The sequence below is a fragment of the Grampus griseus genome (assembly GCF_964374135.1).
Source record: "Grampus griseus genome assembly, chromosome: 12".
Taxonomy (NCBI): domain Eukaryota; kingdom Metazoa; phylum Chordata; class Mammalia; order Artiodactyla; family Delphinidae; genus Grampus; species Grampus griseus.
Window position 1 is genome coordinate 42,656,853 of NC_139006.1, and position 18,086 is coordinate 42,674,938.

Consider the following 18,086-nt stretch of genomic DNA (forward strand, 5'->3'; position numbering starts at 1 on the left):
GCCTAGGGGGTAAAGCCCAGGGAGAGACTATGAATGAACAAACATGAACGAATGCTGGCGCTTAGAGATACGCCATGTTTTGTAGGCTACAGCAACGATGATTAACTGTGTTAGCGTTCTATGAAGAAGACTCAAGAGTAAGTAACCACTTTTTTTCGGTTAACACTATAAACAAGAGGCGGGAAAAATGAATCTTCAGCTGAGAAACGTGCAACCTAGCCGAGAGTGAGCAAACAACAGGGCAGTCCCGGCCACCCGGGTAACTCACCTGGTCATACCCGTAAGGCCTCTGCTGCGGGGGTTGGGGTGGCCCAGGCTGGGCTGGTCTGTAACCTCCATACTGCTGCCCTTGCCCCTGCGGGTAGTTAGGGTACTGAGGACCTGGACCACCCTGCGAAGGACCTGTAAAATAATCAGCACACACAAGAGCCCAGGAGAAAATACAGTAAGTCCCTAGAATTCCAGAAGCGGTTTAAGATTAGATGTTACCATATTCCCTTGCAGTCTGGTATCTCGATTTTTCTCAAATGCATTTTGAAATACATTCCAAAAGTTCTAAGAAGTAAAAATACTGTTAAGGACACTACCATGTACCAATATGCTCTGATTCAGTGTAACTATTGTGCTATGTGTTAGCCATTAAGATTTTATATGTCAAAATGAGTAAAAGAGACTCAGGAGTTGTAAAGCAAGTTAACTCCATGATGTTAAGGAAATTTATCTATACCTCTAGTAGGAAGTTAACCAGTATAATAAGCAAGCGGTGGAAAGAAAAGGCAAGAAGCAGACTCAAACTGAAATACTGAAGTAATTTCTGAATAAAGTTTGGAAATCAGTGATAGTTACAGCTGTATAACTCTAAGATTTATACTTGCAATCACTAAAAGAATCACAAAGAATGATTTTACACGTAATTTCTAGATTTGCATTTGCAATCACCAAAAGAAAGCTTTATGTTCTGCACTGACAAACTCACTATCACAATATTTTCAAACAGAAACTAAAGAAGACTTGAAAAGCCACAGGCTGTATGTGGAAAAAACATGATTCAGAAGTTACACTCTGTGTACCCATCACCTTTAATACTTAACCCATATAAATGAATGATTTCAACTTCCAGAGATGACAAGGGACTAATTTGGCTTGCCAAACAAATACGTCTATTTCATAAACTCTACTCCTGTCTATTGTAAAGAATATAAAGCATAAGCTGAAAAGCTTTGATACTTAAATGTTTTCTATCACAGCCATTCAAATCCTGTCATAAAAAACACTGCAGAGAAAGATGTCAAAGAGAACAAGAAATTTTCAAGCTTAAATTCCACCAGTCTATTATTTTATTTAGTTATTATGCATCCAATTATTAAAACTCTGTATTTTTTATTAGAAGCAAGTCTGACAGCTGAAACCTATAGATAAGCAAAATGGGAACGTCTCCTTTAGGGTGCCCAACGATGTCTGACAAAACAGCATTTAACTACTTAAGCCAAAATCACTAAATTTCTTTTACTCTCTCTTTCCACTGAAAATAATATTGCTCTTAAATCAATAAACTTACCTGACTGATCCACATAATATATGTTTTCATGCAAACACAATAAAACCAGAATACTCTATTTATTCAATGTACAAATATTTAATGGGCATGAAATGGAAATGCCATTTGAGAGGAGCAAGAAAGTCCCTTTGTAAAGACAAGAAATACATGGAGTATTTCTAAAGTCATAGCTGGAATTTGGGAACCAGAACTGATCATTATGGGGAAAATTCCTGACACCCAATACCTGGCTGAATTCCAGTGCTTCTGTTGAATATGCAAGAGAATTTCAGCCTGATCCTGGTTCTTAGATTTGCTATCACAGGTGGAAAGAGGTGCCCATAATAACAGCAGAGTTTAAACCAATGAATAAAAATAATAAGACATTACTAATGTTAAAAAAGAGGCCATGTTAGCAAGAGATGATGTCAGATTAAGCAGCTACTTCTCCTATCGTAGGAATCATATTTTCCTATATCCAAAATAATTATTATAGAAGCCGAAAATTTAAGACTGAGATATCAGGTCTGTATTACTCCCCTCCTCCCTATCTAACAGTCAGATAGCCAACTAGTAGACATCATAGTGAGTATATAATAAGAAAAGATGGCTATACTTCTCCCAAAGTGTAAGATACATACCTGCAATAAATATACTCCTATGAATGTGTAAACTGCTATTTTAACAGACAATGACAAAGACATTTTCTTTACGCGTTCCAAATAGATCTCACTTGTACACTAAAAGATCAATGTTACTTTTCATGGTAACAGTCATTAGTTTTAGAAACAAATTTGCCAAGCAGATTATGTAGATGTTGTTAATCATCACCCAACTCATCAGTTTTCCAAGCACATACAAAGCTATTGGCTGGTTGTGGTTTAAGGTTTAGGTTTATGGTTAGGTTTAAGGTTAGGTTTAAGGTTTAGGTTTAAGAATTCATTAAGGATTTCATTTTGAGTGACTACATACCTTACCTTTGGTCAATGAACCATCTCTAGTTTATGTTTCTTTTTAAATGGATTACTAGTTTAAGAACAACACTTTAAATATAAACACTCCAGTAACAAGCTAAGCTAAAACTGTGAATTTTCAAAAATAATTCTTAGAAAAATAAACATTAAATATCCACTTCTGTATTATGAAAGAGTAACCATCACATTTTTTGGTGACAAGAATAAACTGCAGTAAGCCATTACCGTAGCCCTGCTGCTGTCCTGGGTAGCCCTGCTGCCCTGGGTACTGCTGCTGCTGGGCTGGATATCCCTGTTGGGGGGGTGGTCCTTGGTAAGCATCTTGCTGTTGGCCATACTGTGAATTCCCTACAGGATAATTGGAGAAGAGGAAAAAAAAAAAAAAACTGAGAAGTTTGCTTAATTAACTTTTTCCCTCTAAGATGCATAGCCAACAACACAAGAACAAAATAAAATGCCATATTGATTTTTAAAAGTTAACAAAACAAAGAAAAAACTCAAACCAAACAGAAGGATTTCGGCCAAACAAACTGCAGTTAAAGCCAATTGTGCAAGGTTGAACTGCAGCATTTTCAGCGTCTCTGCCATACGAGCATTACATTTACTGGAACATCACAGTCATAAGATCATGACTATGCTAAATAAAATAAAAAAGACAAAATTAAAGACAGCTACAAGAGCACACACTAGCTACACAAGATCAGCAAGCTGTTTCCTAAAGGCACTAAACTTATATGTAAAATTATACATATGTAAACACACACAAGAAAAAAAAATTGGATTGATGGATTTATGTTCAAATAGAAAATTTCCACTGAGGAAAAAATTATTTTAAAATGTTTTAGTCTTTTTATTGTTGTTAGAAATGGCAAGTCATGGTTATACATTTTAAATATTTGTAAGGAAATTATTTTGATTGTTCTAGGCTCCCTGCAACTTTCAAGACAGCCAGCAACTAGTATTCTACGAGAGCTTTGCGTGGGTAGAAGTTGCCTTATGCAAGAATTTTCGTTCCTGTAGAAGGGGATATATATGTGTATGTGTGTGAAGGTATATAGATACCTCCTTCGTAGTAATGTTGTGAGGAATCCTCATAAGGCCTATCGTAGCCTTGTTCAGGATACGACGGTTGCTGATAACCGTAATCATTATGACCTACATCAATTCGACAAGAGACAGGAAGAAACGTTAATGGCCACTGAGTGAAAACCCTAAATATATTTAAACTTTCAGATAAAATTGAAAAAAAGAAAAAGAAATGGAAATACATAAAAAATAATTTCAATTGCATTAGCCAAATATTTACCAAATGTGATTGTTTTCATATTGAGATAACGTGCAAATTTTTTTTTAAGCAAAAAACAGTTTTAGAAACATTACACTTAGTCTTAACTCTGACAATCCTCATCAAGGAGGGAAAAAAAAACTTTATCTTCCATTAAAAAAAAAAAGAATGAAAGCATTTAGGACTTTCACATGTAAATAACTTGAATTAAATTAGAACGAACAAAGGAAGCAATTATATTTTGTCAAACACCTGTTCTGCTGGTCGCCAATTCCACGGCATATGCTAAAACAATGCAAAATATAAAAGAGCTCCATAAGTTTTTTTCCCCTAAAAGAAACTGAAACAAATTTTTCACATTTTCTATTAACTTGCTTAAAGTATATGTATCTCAAAGTATTTTCAGATGCAAAAATATATTGCTTAATCCTGCCATTCTAGGAGCCTTTAGAAAATATTTCTAGAGTATCATAAACATACACCTTCATAAAATTAATACTGTGTTAAGTGCTAGAGTACACCTTTAATTTTAAGGCACGATAAATTTACACCTGCAAGATGACCAGACTTTTAATGAAATCAATACTCTAGTCCTTTTAACTAAGCTGCTCAAAGAAATCGCAGGAAGTAACTTTTCAGTTAGGTAAAATCTACACTAAATTTTAGAAAAATACCTAATTAAGGAGGAATATAGTTATGAATAAATGTAATACTCATTGCTCTAGTATTCCAATGTTCCCAAACCACCTCATAAATATCTACATTATGGATTGGCAAACTATGGTCTGCAGTCTAAACACAGCCAGTGGCCTGTTTTTGTAAAGAAAGTTTCACTGGAACAGTCATATCCATTTATATATTCTATAGCTGTTTTCATGCTACCACAAGAGTTCAGTACTTTAGACTGCGACCACATGATTTGCAAAGACGAAAATATTTATTTCCTGGCCCTTTACAGAAAAAAGTTTGCCAACCCCTAATCTACATATTTATTGACATAGTATCTAAACATAATAACAAAATATCCAATGCTGTTTAAGAAAATTAATTGTTGTTATAAATGGAATACTCTATATAAATGGCAGACAAATATACTAATACACAGCTATGCAAAAATGATACCACTGAAATTTTAAAATTCCATTATGTAATAAAATGAATTATTTATAGCAACCTTAAAGTTCTGCTATTTACAAAAATAACATCTCTATTTTGAATAGAAAGTTCATATTTATAACAATACAAATTTCACATTTCAGGAAATATTCAGGACCAAAACAACAGTGTTAAATTCAACTCAATTACTTAAAATGTATTTTTAAAATAAAACAAAACAATCATTTATTTTCAGCAGACTTCCTAATGTATAATATTTAACAACCTAGAGTTCATTTCTTTAAAATATCTATAGTCTATAAATGTAACTAAAGTTTTTCATTAAAAAAAAACTTAATATAATGTCTACATGTGAAAGGAAAAAGAAAAAAAACCCCAACATTCTAAATAATTCAGGGCAAGTAAAACATTAAAAAACAATGTTGTCTTCTAACCAGAATTATCCATACATATCACTGCCACTAACAGAGATTTTGTGTGCAAAATTCTACAGGTGTTTGTTCTGCTTGTGTAAGCAGAATCTTTGCAGGAAAAAACCAACATCCCTATACCACTTATGCTTTATACACTGATAAAAAGTGGTGGACAAAATTATTTTTTAAATACATCAAATTATATCTTCGTGCTAGCTTACATTAGCTTCTAGTCAAATGGTCCCAACACTTTAGCTTGAAGTTCTTAGTTTGCCCAAGTTTTCTGTTAAGCAGTTCACCTTAAATACATCAAGGGAGCTTAATATAAATGAAGATTTTGGCAAGTCCTTCCAAACAAGAAAAATCTAACCACCTCTATATGATCAATTTTATTTGTTTGTATTATTTTTTCTTCAACGTTGTATCATAAAGTTTTCAAACATACAGGAAAACAAAGAACTGTATGATGAAAGCCTGCTTGTGTGCTTGTGTTACTACTAAGCACAGTACATCTTTTACTGACCACTTTTTCACAAGCCACTTTCCCACTAAAAAATAAACATACCATTAAACTAAGTAACTAAAGTTAAAATCTGGTTTCCAAATGCCTTTCTATTCTACTAACTCTATTATAAACAGCTATATTATGGATATGATTCAGTCTCTAAAATCTTTCTCAAGTGCAAATGCTAATGTATATAAACACAGTTCTGTTCTTTGAGACATATGCAACATTAACGAACATGATGAAATTTGGAAGAATACTCAAAACTATATTCTCTTCGTATTTATACAATGCATAAAAGTAAACCAGTGGGTGAACTTTACGGTATATGAATTACCTCAAAAAAGCTTTTATTTAAAAAAGTAAATCAGTAACACTTGCTTTGGTTCAAATGAACAATTCCAAATATAAAAGGATCCTCTTTTATATAAGAAAGGATTCCAATGACAGAACATGATTCCTGATGGTACTAATATGGAATAACCAAACAAAATATACTTTAAAATAGATTATAAACGAATGCTACCATTGATGCTTTAGATTACTGCAGTGTTTCTAAATTTGGAAGAAACACATTGTTAGTTTCTTCATTCTGATTAGAATGTTTTGAGTAGCTACCCACATTAATACTGGGCAGGGACAGAAAATGGGAAAGTTAACATTAGGAGAGATTACCATCAGGGTAATATTGCTGGTTCATGCCTTCTGGAGGACCTTGTCCACCATGACTGTACTGGTCCCCATAATAGTCTTCCTGGCCTGAGTACTGCTGTGGTGGGCCTGAAAAACCACAACCAGTCAAGATGTAAATAATTCGTTCTCCAGGTCATTCAAAGGCTTTCCGTCTAATCTGGTGTTACGAGAGATGATTTCTGTAGATTCCCCTCCCATGCTTTGGGGCATTTCAGATACTCTTGACTATTCGTATACACACACATACATAAACACACAGCAACACCACACACCACATTTCACAAAAATTAATGTTAAGACCATACATGCAATATCAAACAATACCAACTCAAAAAAACAAACATTAACTTCCTAAGAGATTCCAACTGGAAGAAAATTAATTTCCTTTTTATTTTGATATTAGAGCAGTTTGAAATAAATTAGGGTTTGTTTCTGATCATATATTTAGTAACTTCTCAAATTTAGTAACTTCTCAAAAATAAAACAGTATTTTCTGCTGTAAATTAGTAAGCTTTCGATATAAAATTTTGACATAAACTTTTCCCAGAAAAGAATAAATAAAAGAAAGCTATAAACCAGGAAGTTCATATCCACTTTCTGTGACCCTCTGTACCTACTATACCCACTACCTTGTAAGAAAAATAATAAAATATGATTTTTAAAAATCAAGAAACAAAAAGCTCTGACTTTGCCTGTATGAAAAGTTCATTAAAATTTAAAGCCTTTCGACTACTGTTAAAAATTTTCCAAATGGAATCGTACCCTGTTGTGGTGGTCTATAGGGAGGAATCTGTCTCTGTGCCATCATATGATTGCCCTGGTTAACTTGACCCATCATTCCCATAGGTGGCTGCTGGCCTTGGTAATGCTGCCCACCTCCCTGCGGCATATTGTACTGTTGAGAAGGAGGCTGCTGGTGCATCATTGGACCTGAAAACAGACAAAACATTATGCACGTAATTTTTTGCATATAATTTTAACATCTTAAGAGAAATACAAAAATCTTTTATCATATAATCCCTAAACTATATAATTTATTGCAAGATAAACTGACTTCAAGTAATAAAAACAAATCTTTGAACTACAGTTCACACGCCTAAAATAATCTGCAAACAAGGGAAAACAAGTAATCCATGGTAGCTGATTTGAATTCCACTGGAGGAAAACTGTAACAATTTCTAAAAAAAGAGTGGATACAATATATAAACATCCTGAATGTATATATTTTTTTATTATGTACTATATAGTATTTATCTATGCAATCTTTCTAGGAAGGATAGAATCCTTATGCTACATAAGAACATATGCCAAAACAAAGTAAACCACAAAATCACACAGCAAATCAGTAGTCGAACTAACGGAAAGAAATCTAATTTCAGTGTATCCATTTTTTTTTTCCTTTTTCAATGCCCAGTCATTATATAATGGTAGACAGGGAAACTACAAACACATTTATGAATATACTCCTTATATTGGTGGAATTTCATAAACAATTTTAAAACAAAAATCTAAGGGTCTTCTTTCCTTTTTCCAACTTTAAGACTTATAAACTAAAAAGGTCTTCCTGAAATCAAGACTATACAATGCTTCTTAATAAGCTCTAACACACACATACACAATCAAAAACACCTAGGCAGAGAACTACAATAAGCCATAGACTTAGAAATCAGAACTATGCGGTTTCCAAAGTGAGTAATATCGAGGTAGCCCAACGACCACTGCTATAGTGTCACATTGGCAACAGTAAAAATATATCACATGATATAATAAACAATGGCCATAAAGTTCTGTGTTGTCATGTAAACATGTAAGCAGCTCTTCAGAGGTTCCCCAGGCTAAGTTATGGTATGGGGAGCTCATCATTCTACCATTATAACCATTACTATCTGAGAAGTATGTATGAGTCATCCCCCAGTTTACTGCCTAAAGAGCTACATACTCCCCGCCTTTGGGGAAAATTTAAGAAGAAAGTACAAAAGGCAAAGAACTAGAAAACTTTTACAGGCAAAACTGCCCAGATGAGCCAAAAGCTCATTATTTACATAAAAATTCAAAACAAAACATGCCCACCTCTTTAAATATGTTGCTGACCTACAATAGCAGCAACAATGTAAGCAGAAAGAACTCACTCTTCCAGTTTGAAGAACTGGTTATCTAAAGAAGTATTTTATCAGAGCTAACTCTTTTTCTCCTACTTGCCTTCTTCTGTTCTTCTACTTCTTTTCAAATTCCTTTTTCCTTCTAATTTTGTCATAAATATAAACCTTTCAAAGTTTACTCTGGGACTTTGTTTTTCAACAATAAACTCCTAATAGTAGGGATAAGGTGGCTCAGTGGAGAGTGGAGGGGAAGAGAACTTGATACAGAATGCACTTAACACTACCAGACATGCTTTCACATTTATTTAATGTAAATCACTAACAACTACCAAAGGTAAGGATACTAATTGTCAAGTTTTTAGCCAAAGAATCCAAAGATCAAGACCATATAAGCTAATAGATATCAACTGGGAATCAGGCATAACTCAAGTTTGACTTCAAAAGCACATTTATTCTACTGTTCTTCACTGCCTCTACTGAAGCTATAGCAAACTTAGTAGTTCAGAAACAAATTATGCAATTTAAAAAGTTCCAAAACACTAACTACTTTAACTGAGGTTACAATTTTTAAAATGTATTTTGTATATAATAAAGTACTGAATACTAGCATTCATAATATAGTAGGCAGCATGACTGGCCATTTATAGAATTCATTTTTAGTAAATGAAGGTTTTGCCTTGTCTTTCTTCTCCATCACTGATTAAACACCTCTTGTCTTAACAGAAGATAACTATAAAATTAAAGCATATAATATGCACTGGAAGCAAAATTAAAAATAAAGGAGAAAGATAGCAAAAACACAATAGCAGGGGGAAAATCCCAAAGGATACAATAACAACAAAATTCCAAGCTCTGCTGTAAAGGAGAAAAGTAATTCTAGTTTAAGCCCTAGATAGAAAAGACCATGCCACTTGTGCTTTATCTTTGGGGACTGTCAGCACTTCCAATCCCAAAGAGCTCAATTACCACCCTTCTTTTATTCTCTGTCACTTCTCTCCCTCTAAGGATCCCTGACATCATTCAAGATCAAGCCTAAAACGGCAGAGAATGGAGGAGGAGAGCACTGCTAAAACATGGTACTTTTCATCTTTTCCCTTGAAGCCTTATCCATTAAAAAAAATTTAGACTTCAATTCTGATTGTTTAGGAAGCATATTATTTTTCTTATGATAATGAAATATGCTACACTGGCAAATAAATGTATGTTATCTCTTGAGATACTAATGGAAATGAGAGAGCTAAATCTCAAAAGGTTACCCCCAAAATAAGTTCTAAAAATTTGTGCTACAAAGTGAAGATAATAAGTCTATTAAAATCATTTTCTACAAATAGTGACCTCACACATTACTGTATGCTTAAAGTTTACTCTTTATCTTTTACATAAATCATTCTGATGCTAAGATGAACTAGAAAGTGTGATACAAAGATCCTACTAATGTCTTAATTATAATATGCTTTTGTAAAAGTGTTTTAAAAGGACATGTAACAAATGTACATCACCACATTATTTCTTTCCATTTTGAGTTTCACACCCTAACAGATATTCTATGGAAACAATGTCCTATATCTTAAACAGATGTAAAATATTCCCAAATCACCGTATTTTACATTATTGGAATTCTTTGCTCCAATGAGACAGTTAATACTTAGTTTTGTCTCAAGTTACTTGTTCAAAAAGATAACAATAAGCTTTGCACAGCAACAGAGACCCAAAGCAGCCAAAACTGAACTAAAATAAATTAATTTAAAAAAATAAGCTTCAAATAATCTGTGAAGAATTTAGAACTATATAATTTTTAAAATTCTATATACATATAATATATACATACATGCATATATATTCATATCTTCAGATGCAAACCAATACACTAAAACTCTGTAAATCATACCATTAATCTATGAATTATTTTAAGTAAAGGTTAAAAATGACAGCTAACAGTTAATGAGCACTTATTATGGGCCAGGCATTAAGCTAAGAGCTTTTTTTTTCTTGTTGCAGGCTTCAGTAGTTATGGCACATGGGCTCAGTAGTTGTGGCGCACGGGCTTAGTTGCTACGCAGCATGTGGGATTTTCCCGGACCAGGGCTCGAACCCATGTCCCCTGCGTTGGCAGGCGGATTCTTAACCACTGTGCCACCAGGGAAGCCCAAGCTAAGAGCTTTATGTCTATTATTTATCCTCCTCGAAACCTATGAAACATGTAGTATTGTTATCAACTTCATTTTACAAGTAAGAAAACTTAAGGCATACAAGCATTAAGAACCTTACCTAAAGTTGCATAGCTAGGAAATGGTGGTGAGAACTCTAAAGCCATGCTCTTAACCATTATGTGTACCTCTTCTTCGAAGTCAAATCATACTTCTCCCATGTAATATCTCCCAGGAAAACAGTTCTATGTAACATCATCACTCTAATAATAAAATCCTAGAATACAAGAAGTTTCTTCACTTCATCTATTATCTCTGTTATAGTGACCACGAAACCGCGTAGATAATACCTACTCCAAGCCTATTTTCTTGTTCATGTTTCATCATCTACTGCTCACATTTTACTACTTGTTCCTTAACCATTCAGTCTCAAACTAAACCACTTACAGCTCTCATTTGAATGTATTACTAATGGTTTATTTGCAAGAAAAAAAATCCCTGTATTCCAGTAAATTCAATTAGCTCACCCACCTATTAAATAGCCACTTAAAGCGAACAGGATTCTTTACTTACCAAAAACGTACATCTGTCCTCATCAAGAGTTTCAAGCAGTTCATAATAAGACATTTAGATATAACACCAAGGATAAAAGAACATGAGCCAAGTAACTAAGAAAATCCCAGCAGCTTAGTAAAGTCACTGTTAACTAGTACAAACTTAGCTGAATTTCCTAGAAACCAATGAAGAAATAGAACCATGATAGATTTTATCTAGTAAAAAGAACAGTTCATTAAGAGATACAAACTTTTTATAACATGAAGTTTTTAGAGAAATCTCATGAAAGTATTAAAAAGTACTGAAACATAATAGTATCAATCAATAACTTCTGTTATTGTTAGTTTCTTCAGTAGCACAGACAATCCTTACATGTACTTCCTTACAGTAATTATTTCTTAAGGCTGTGGTTTTCAATTGTGGGTGATTTTGTCTCCAGGGTACATTCAGTAAAGTTTGGAGCCATTTTTGGTCGTCGCAACTGGTGTGGGGGGTTGCTACTGTCACCTAGTGGGTACAGGACAGAAATACTGCTAAATATCTCACAATGCACAGGACAGGCCCCAACAACAAAGAATTATGCAGCTCAAAATGTCAATAGTGCTGAGTTAAGAAGTCCTGGATTCTCAAGGGCATAATTCTAAATCACAGGCATCTCTACAAACTAGTCTGAGAATTAGATTATGTATTCAGTTTTCTGGTGACTGAAAATTGGAAAAGGGATGTGTTGTGGCTTAATAAATCCAGCAAAGTAAAAAGCTAGGCAATCTCTTAGCCAACTTCTCTTAATAGTTTCAACTATACTATACAATATTAATTCGAAAACAAAGTCACTGTTAAACATCTATTGTAGAATGAAAGGCATTCCAGAAGCTCTAGATTTATGGGACACAAGTGACAATCTGTTGTGAAAGTAAGGTCCTATCTTGTCCAAGTAGAAAGCCATGGAGATGGGCTATATTAGAACATATAGCTTTGTGTCACTTAGCATGAAAGCTGAAAAGTTATGAACCATCAGGTACAGAAGAAATGATCCTGCCTAGAAAAAACTTCTGAGGGAATGGACTGTAAGTAAGTATGAACTTGGAATGTTTGTAAAACGTAATTTCTAAAATTTACCCCCAGAGACTCTGATTTAGCAGGTATGGGGTGGAGCAGACAAATCTTGTTTTAACAACTACCCTAGATGATTCTGATCCCGGTAGTCTTAGGATCACACGTTGAGACAGAGGTGTAATGGAAAAAAAGTAACCAATCGTCCCCTTTTACCATAAAAGCAACCAGATTATAGTTCATAAAAAATGGTTAAACTGGATTAGAACTGCATCCCATAAGGGCACCTAGGATGTTAGCTATAAAATGAATCCCAAGGAGTAAATGTTACAAATACATCAAAACCCAGTGAATGATACACTTAAGATTGGTGCACTTCATTGCATGTAAATATTACCTAAAGAAAAAACTATTAAAAGAAAAAAGAAAAAATTTTAAACGTTGAGCTCTAATGATATGCAGACTAAAGTATTCATGGGTAAAGTGTACTAACATCTGCAAGTTACCCTGAAATGCATTCTAAAAAAGATGCTATTAATGGATGAGTAGATGGATGGACAGATAGTTAAAAAATAATTCAACTAGAAAACGGGCAAAAGACATGAAGAGACATTTCACTGAAGAGGATATAGAGATGGCAAATAAGCACATGAAAAGATGTCCAGTAACAGTAGCCATTGGGGAGATGCAAATTAGGACCACAATGAGATGTAGTCTACTACACATTTTTAGAACACCTAAGATAAAAAAGAAAAAAACTGACAATACCAAATGCTAGCAAGGACTTGGAAAAAGCAGATCTCTCACACATTGCTGGTGGGATGGTAAAATGGTAGTTACTTTGGTGATCACTTCGGCAGTTTCTAAAAAAACTGAATATATAACTTATCATATGACCCAGCAATAGCACTCCTGGTTATTTATCCCAGAAAAATGAAAACTAATGTCCAAACAAAAACATTATCATGTACATGACTGTTCAGAGCATCTTTATTTGTAAAAGCCAAAAACTAGAAACTGAAATGTCCCTCAACAGATGAATGGTTAAACAAACTGTGGTACAGCCATAACATGGAATACTACTCCGCAACGAAAAGGAATGAACAACTGATACATGCAACAAGTTGAATAAATATTAATCATGCTGAGTAAAAAAAGCCAATCTCAAAAGGCTGCACACTGCATGATACCATTTATGTAGCATTCTGAAAATGACAAAATAATAGAAATGGAGAGAAGAGCAACAGTGGTTGCCAGGGCTTAAAGATGATTGAAAGGAGGATACACAGGATCTCTCTATATTACCTCTGCAACTTCCTGTAAACCTACAATTATTTCAAAATAAAAAATGAGTCATAATGAAACTAAGTTTATAATCTGTTGAATAGAAATTCATCTGGATTCTGTCTCCCAAACCTGAAAGGTTTTGGTATAACTGACAATCATCTGTTTTCTCTGACAGTACCTGACAGGTTCCTTCTTTGGTTCATTCATGGAATGACAGCCAATGGATGACAATACAACAGACAAGGATGCTAGTTTTCTAATTTGTTACAGCAGCAGGAAATCTAGCTAATCTATCAGTTAACAAATAGGATAAAATAGTGAACAAAAACATGACACAGTTCCTGAATTCATAGAACTTAAAGAGTCTAGGGAAAAATAATTAAACAGATATTTACAAATAATTATGTAATTACAGGTACTCAAACTGTTGCTACAAAGAGCCTAAGTACAGGTTACTTACTATCCATAAGTGGACTGTACCCTGTCTGTGGAGTAATTTAAAACTTACAGTGCAAGATTATATAGGTGATTTTATTTTATGCTCTATGCTTTTCCTTCTTTTCCAAATTTTTCATATTAGATATTTTATAACCAGAAAAATGTCATCAGTGGGGGAAAGATTACAATCTTGAAAAACCCATCCAATATAGGAATAATGATCAAATGTTTAAACAAAGCATCTAGTCTGAACTACAATGTAATGGTTGTGTATACCTAAACTGTAACAAAAAGAAACTTGCAATATTACCAATGTTGATTTACCAATTTTTTTTTTTTCCTCCGTACACGGGCCTCTCACTGTTGTGGCCTCTCTAGTTGTGGAGCACAGGCTCCGGACGCGCAGGCTCAGTGGCCATGGCTCACGGGTCCAGCCGCTCCAGCGCATGTGGGATCTTCCCGGACCGGGGCACGAACCCACATCCCCTGCATCGGCACGCGGACTCTCAACCACTGCGCCACCAGGGAAGCCCAATTTACCAATTTTTACAGTGAAGAAAGATGAGTGTATGCACAGTTCTCACTCACTCAAATCCACTATGGAGGTACACATGATATTTCTATGGAATAAAATGTTTGAAATAATTCTTTCATTTGTAGATATTCTATGTTGTACTTGAAATTCAGTATAATATCACAGTGCTTTTTTATGTTGAAGATTTACTAAATTTATTAAACTGAGGATTCCTAAAGCTCCTGAACCTGGTTGGCGGGAGCTTTGAATCATGCCCAGAGGGACCAGAGACTGGAGACTGAGATAGACACCGTGAGCAATCAATCAATCAATCAATCAATCAGATCTACATAATGGAGCCCCAATATAAACTCTGAACATTGATGGAGGTTCGGGTGAATTCCCCTGGTTACCAATACTCTGTGTGTCACACGCTGGACCAGGAGAGCAAAGCATCCTGACTGCATGAGGAAAGAAACTCTGCATTCATACGTCTTCTGGATTCTTCCCCTGGCTGACGTTAATCTGTATCCTTTCACTGTAATAAATCATAACTCTAAGTATAACAACTTTTAGTGAGTTCTGTGAGCCTTTCCAGCAAATCACTGAACTTGAGAGTAGTTTTGGGAACCCTAGACTTGTAACTGGTGTCAGATATGAAGCCAACCTTGGGGACTGTTCCCGGTAACTCTGCAGTGGGCTAGGCTCTGAGGTGACAGAAGTCTTGGGGACTTTGACCTCAAACTCCTCCCAGCAGCTCAAATACATTGCTCCTGCAATTGTTCCTTTCCTCACTCTCTTGCAGCATCAATTCCCCTCTCTCCAATGGATCATTCGTATCAGTATACAAACATGATTTAGTATCTTCCCATCTTTAGTTCAAAAAGATGCTAGCTCCAAACTGTCATGATGTAACTGATGATTCGGAGCTAGCATCTTTTCTATAGCTTGGCAAATTGGCATATTCCTTTTTAAGTATAGATCAACTTCCAGGGCTTCCCTGGTGGCGCAGTAGTTCAGAACCCACCTGCCAATGCAGGGAACAAGGGTTCGATCCCTGGTCCCGGAAGATCCCACATGCTGCAGAACATCTAAGCCCATGCACCACAACTACTGAGCCTGCGACTAGAGCCTGTGAGTCACAACTACTGAGCCCACGTGCTGCAACTACTGAAGGCCACGTGCCTAGAGCCTGTGCTCCATAACCAGAGAAGCCACCACAATGAGAAGCCTGTGCACCACAACGAAGAGTAGTCCCTGCCCGCTGCAACTAGAAAAAGCCCGCGTGCAGCAACGAAGACCCAATGCAGCCAAAAATAAATAAATTTTTAAAAAAGAGTGCAGATCAACTTCCAACGTTTTATCCTTTGCGCTTTCAATGTTATGAAATGTCTCCAAGACTTTCCTTAATACAAAATATTTTGCTAGTCTCGCTTTCTCTGGGACATCTTCGTTCTTTCATCACAGCCAGTTTCCTCATTTACATCAGCAAGTTCACCTTCACTGAGGACCTGCAATGCAGATCTAGAGTCTCTCAAATGGCAGCAGTGTCAACATTCCCAAGGTCAGCAATTCCTTCTCTAATCTACTTACAAAGGACGTGGATTTATTTCCCGCAGTATTACTTTTCATTTCTTTGTTAGACTTTTACCTTTGCTGGCCAAGGCCCTCTTTGAATTATCTATTTTTATAAAATAACATGTATCTCTGGGAGCCAAGGAAGCAACACAACTCCATGCTTTGCTGTTATGTGCATAACTGATGGATGCACAGTGATCAATCACTGACAGAATCTGAAAGTGACGTGAATGGTCATCGATCATGACAATCATAAATACAGTGATTTGTGGACTGAGGAGACAGCAGCCAAGTTTGTGCTTTATGCAACTCCTCACAGTTAATACACCATGGTAAGTGAACTCTGAACCATGTTGTTCGACAACAGGTGTTATTTAACTAAATTGTGGTAACAGAAGTTCATGCATATCAGAACTTTGCAACAGCAGGCCTGCCTGTATTTCCAAAGGATGTGTTTCCTCATGCACGGAATGAGGATAATAACAGTAGCTACTAACCCAAAGATGTGTACAGCTCTGATCAGATAATAAACCACTGTATAATAAGAGTAAATATAACAATCCTGGCTATGGTAATACATACTTTTTGCCCTTCATATTTACAATAATAAAGGTACTGAAAGAAAAATTTCCCACTACTCTAATGCCAAGCCTCTAGATCAGATCATTATCACTTGCAACTTATTAGCTAAATGAATCAAAACTTTCTTAATACTACTCAAACAAAATTAAAGCCAGAAATAAATGAGATCTTATGGTTAAAAAAGACAATAGCCAATAAACTGATCTTGAGTTTTTATTACAAAAAAAAAAACTACCTTGTTTATTCTAACTGATTTTATGTAAACAATACAATTACCGAATTAGGATTTTTAAATGCTATCATCTCACTTAATCTTACTTAAAGAAATTGAGTGAGTGAGTCAAAGATCCCACACACGGTAATCTATGGGGCCAAGACTTGGATCCAAGTCTGAAGAATTATATACCATACCCGGAACTTGTGAAATACATGCTTTAACACAAATATAACATTTTGTGAAAATCCTTATATTTGAATATGGAATAAGTAAGTAAAATGTGGAAAGCGATAATCACTAATGCCTGGGAATGAAAACTGCTGATTCTACCAAATGCTATCTGTTGGTCCAGAAAGCCTTACTATTCCAATTTGACTTTTAAAGAAACATCTTTAAGGCACTAACTCTGTCTTTCCGGGTTATCATATAACATCTGGTTTCAGTTCCTATTCACTGAAGAGACAGATTTGTATGCCTACCCTCAGGTTTTGTTCTAGGCACCAGAACAAAACAGTGTGAACAAAAGAGGCAAACTTCTCCCTTTCTGGAGCTTTCTGAATTCCAGTGGAGCTTACGCTCTCTCTCCATGAGTGAGTAGATCCAATACGTAAGAAGACAGTGATTCACTCTGAACACAGGTCTTACTCCTAAAGTTCAAAGTGATGGTCACTGAACTTTATCTGGATAACAGTGAGAATAACATGGAAAGTTTGTTGGATTGACTATTTACAATATTTTCCTAGCAATTTAAGAAAGAAATTAACATTAAAAACTTGTTAAACCTTTCACCTAAAAGCAGTAGTCCTCATAAGAAAACTTAGAGGGAAATATTCTGCTAAAATAATAAACCTAAATGCTGAATTAAAAAATATTTCAGTTTTCTCAATTCACAGATATGTATAAAACCACAACTAAAAAAAATAAATAAAACTACAACTAAAAGTAGGCACCAATTACAATGCCACTGTCATCTAAACTCATTTTTCTTTTAAAGCTAAAAAAATAGTAACTTGAAATTTGTATAATGACCATGAACATAGTAATATATAATCAGTAAATTTAATAGGGCCAACTTTTTGAGCAGCTTTTTGAA

At 35.0% G+C, this 18,086-nt stretch overlaps 1 protein-coding gene across 1 annotated transcript in view; it reads right to left on the minus strand.

Moving 5' to 3' along the window:
* Positions 1 to 18,086, minus strand: part of SS18 (SS18 subunit of BAF chromatin remodeling complex) — a 75,690-nt gene that overhangs the window by 14,576 nt on the left and 43,028 nt on the right. Inside the window, exons 6-10 of the mRNA XM_082667664.1 lie at positions 7,286 to 7,453; positions 6,506 to 6,610; positions 3,574 to 3,666; positions 2,737 to 2,859; positions 269 to 402 (exon numbers count right to left, since the gene is read on the minus strand). Coding sequence (XP_082523790.1) covers positions 269 to 402; positions 2,737 to 2,859; positions 3,574 to 3,666; positions 6,506 to 6,610; positions 7,286 to 7,453 — 623 coding nt within the window. The remainder of the gene's footprint in view (positions 1 to 268; positions 403 to 2,736; positions 2,860 to 3,573; positions 3,667 to 6,505; positions 6,611 to 7,285; positions 7,454 to 18,086) is intronic.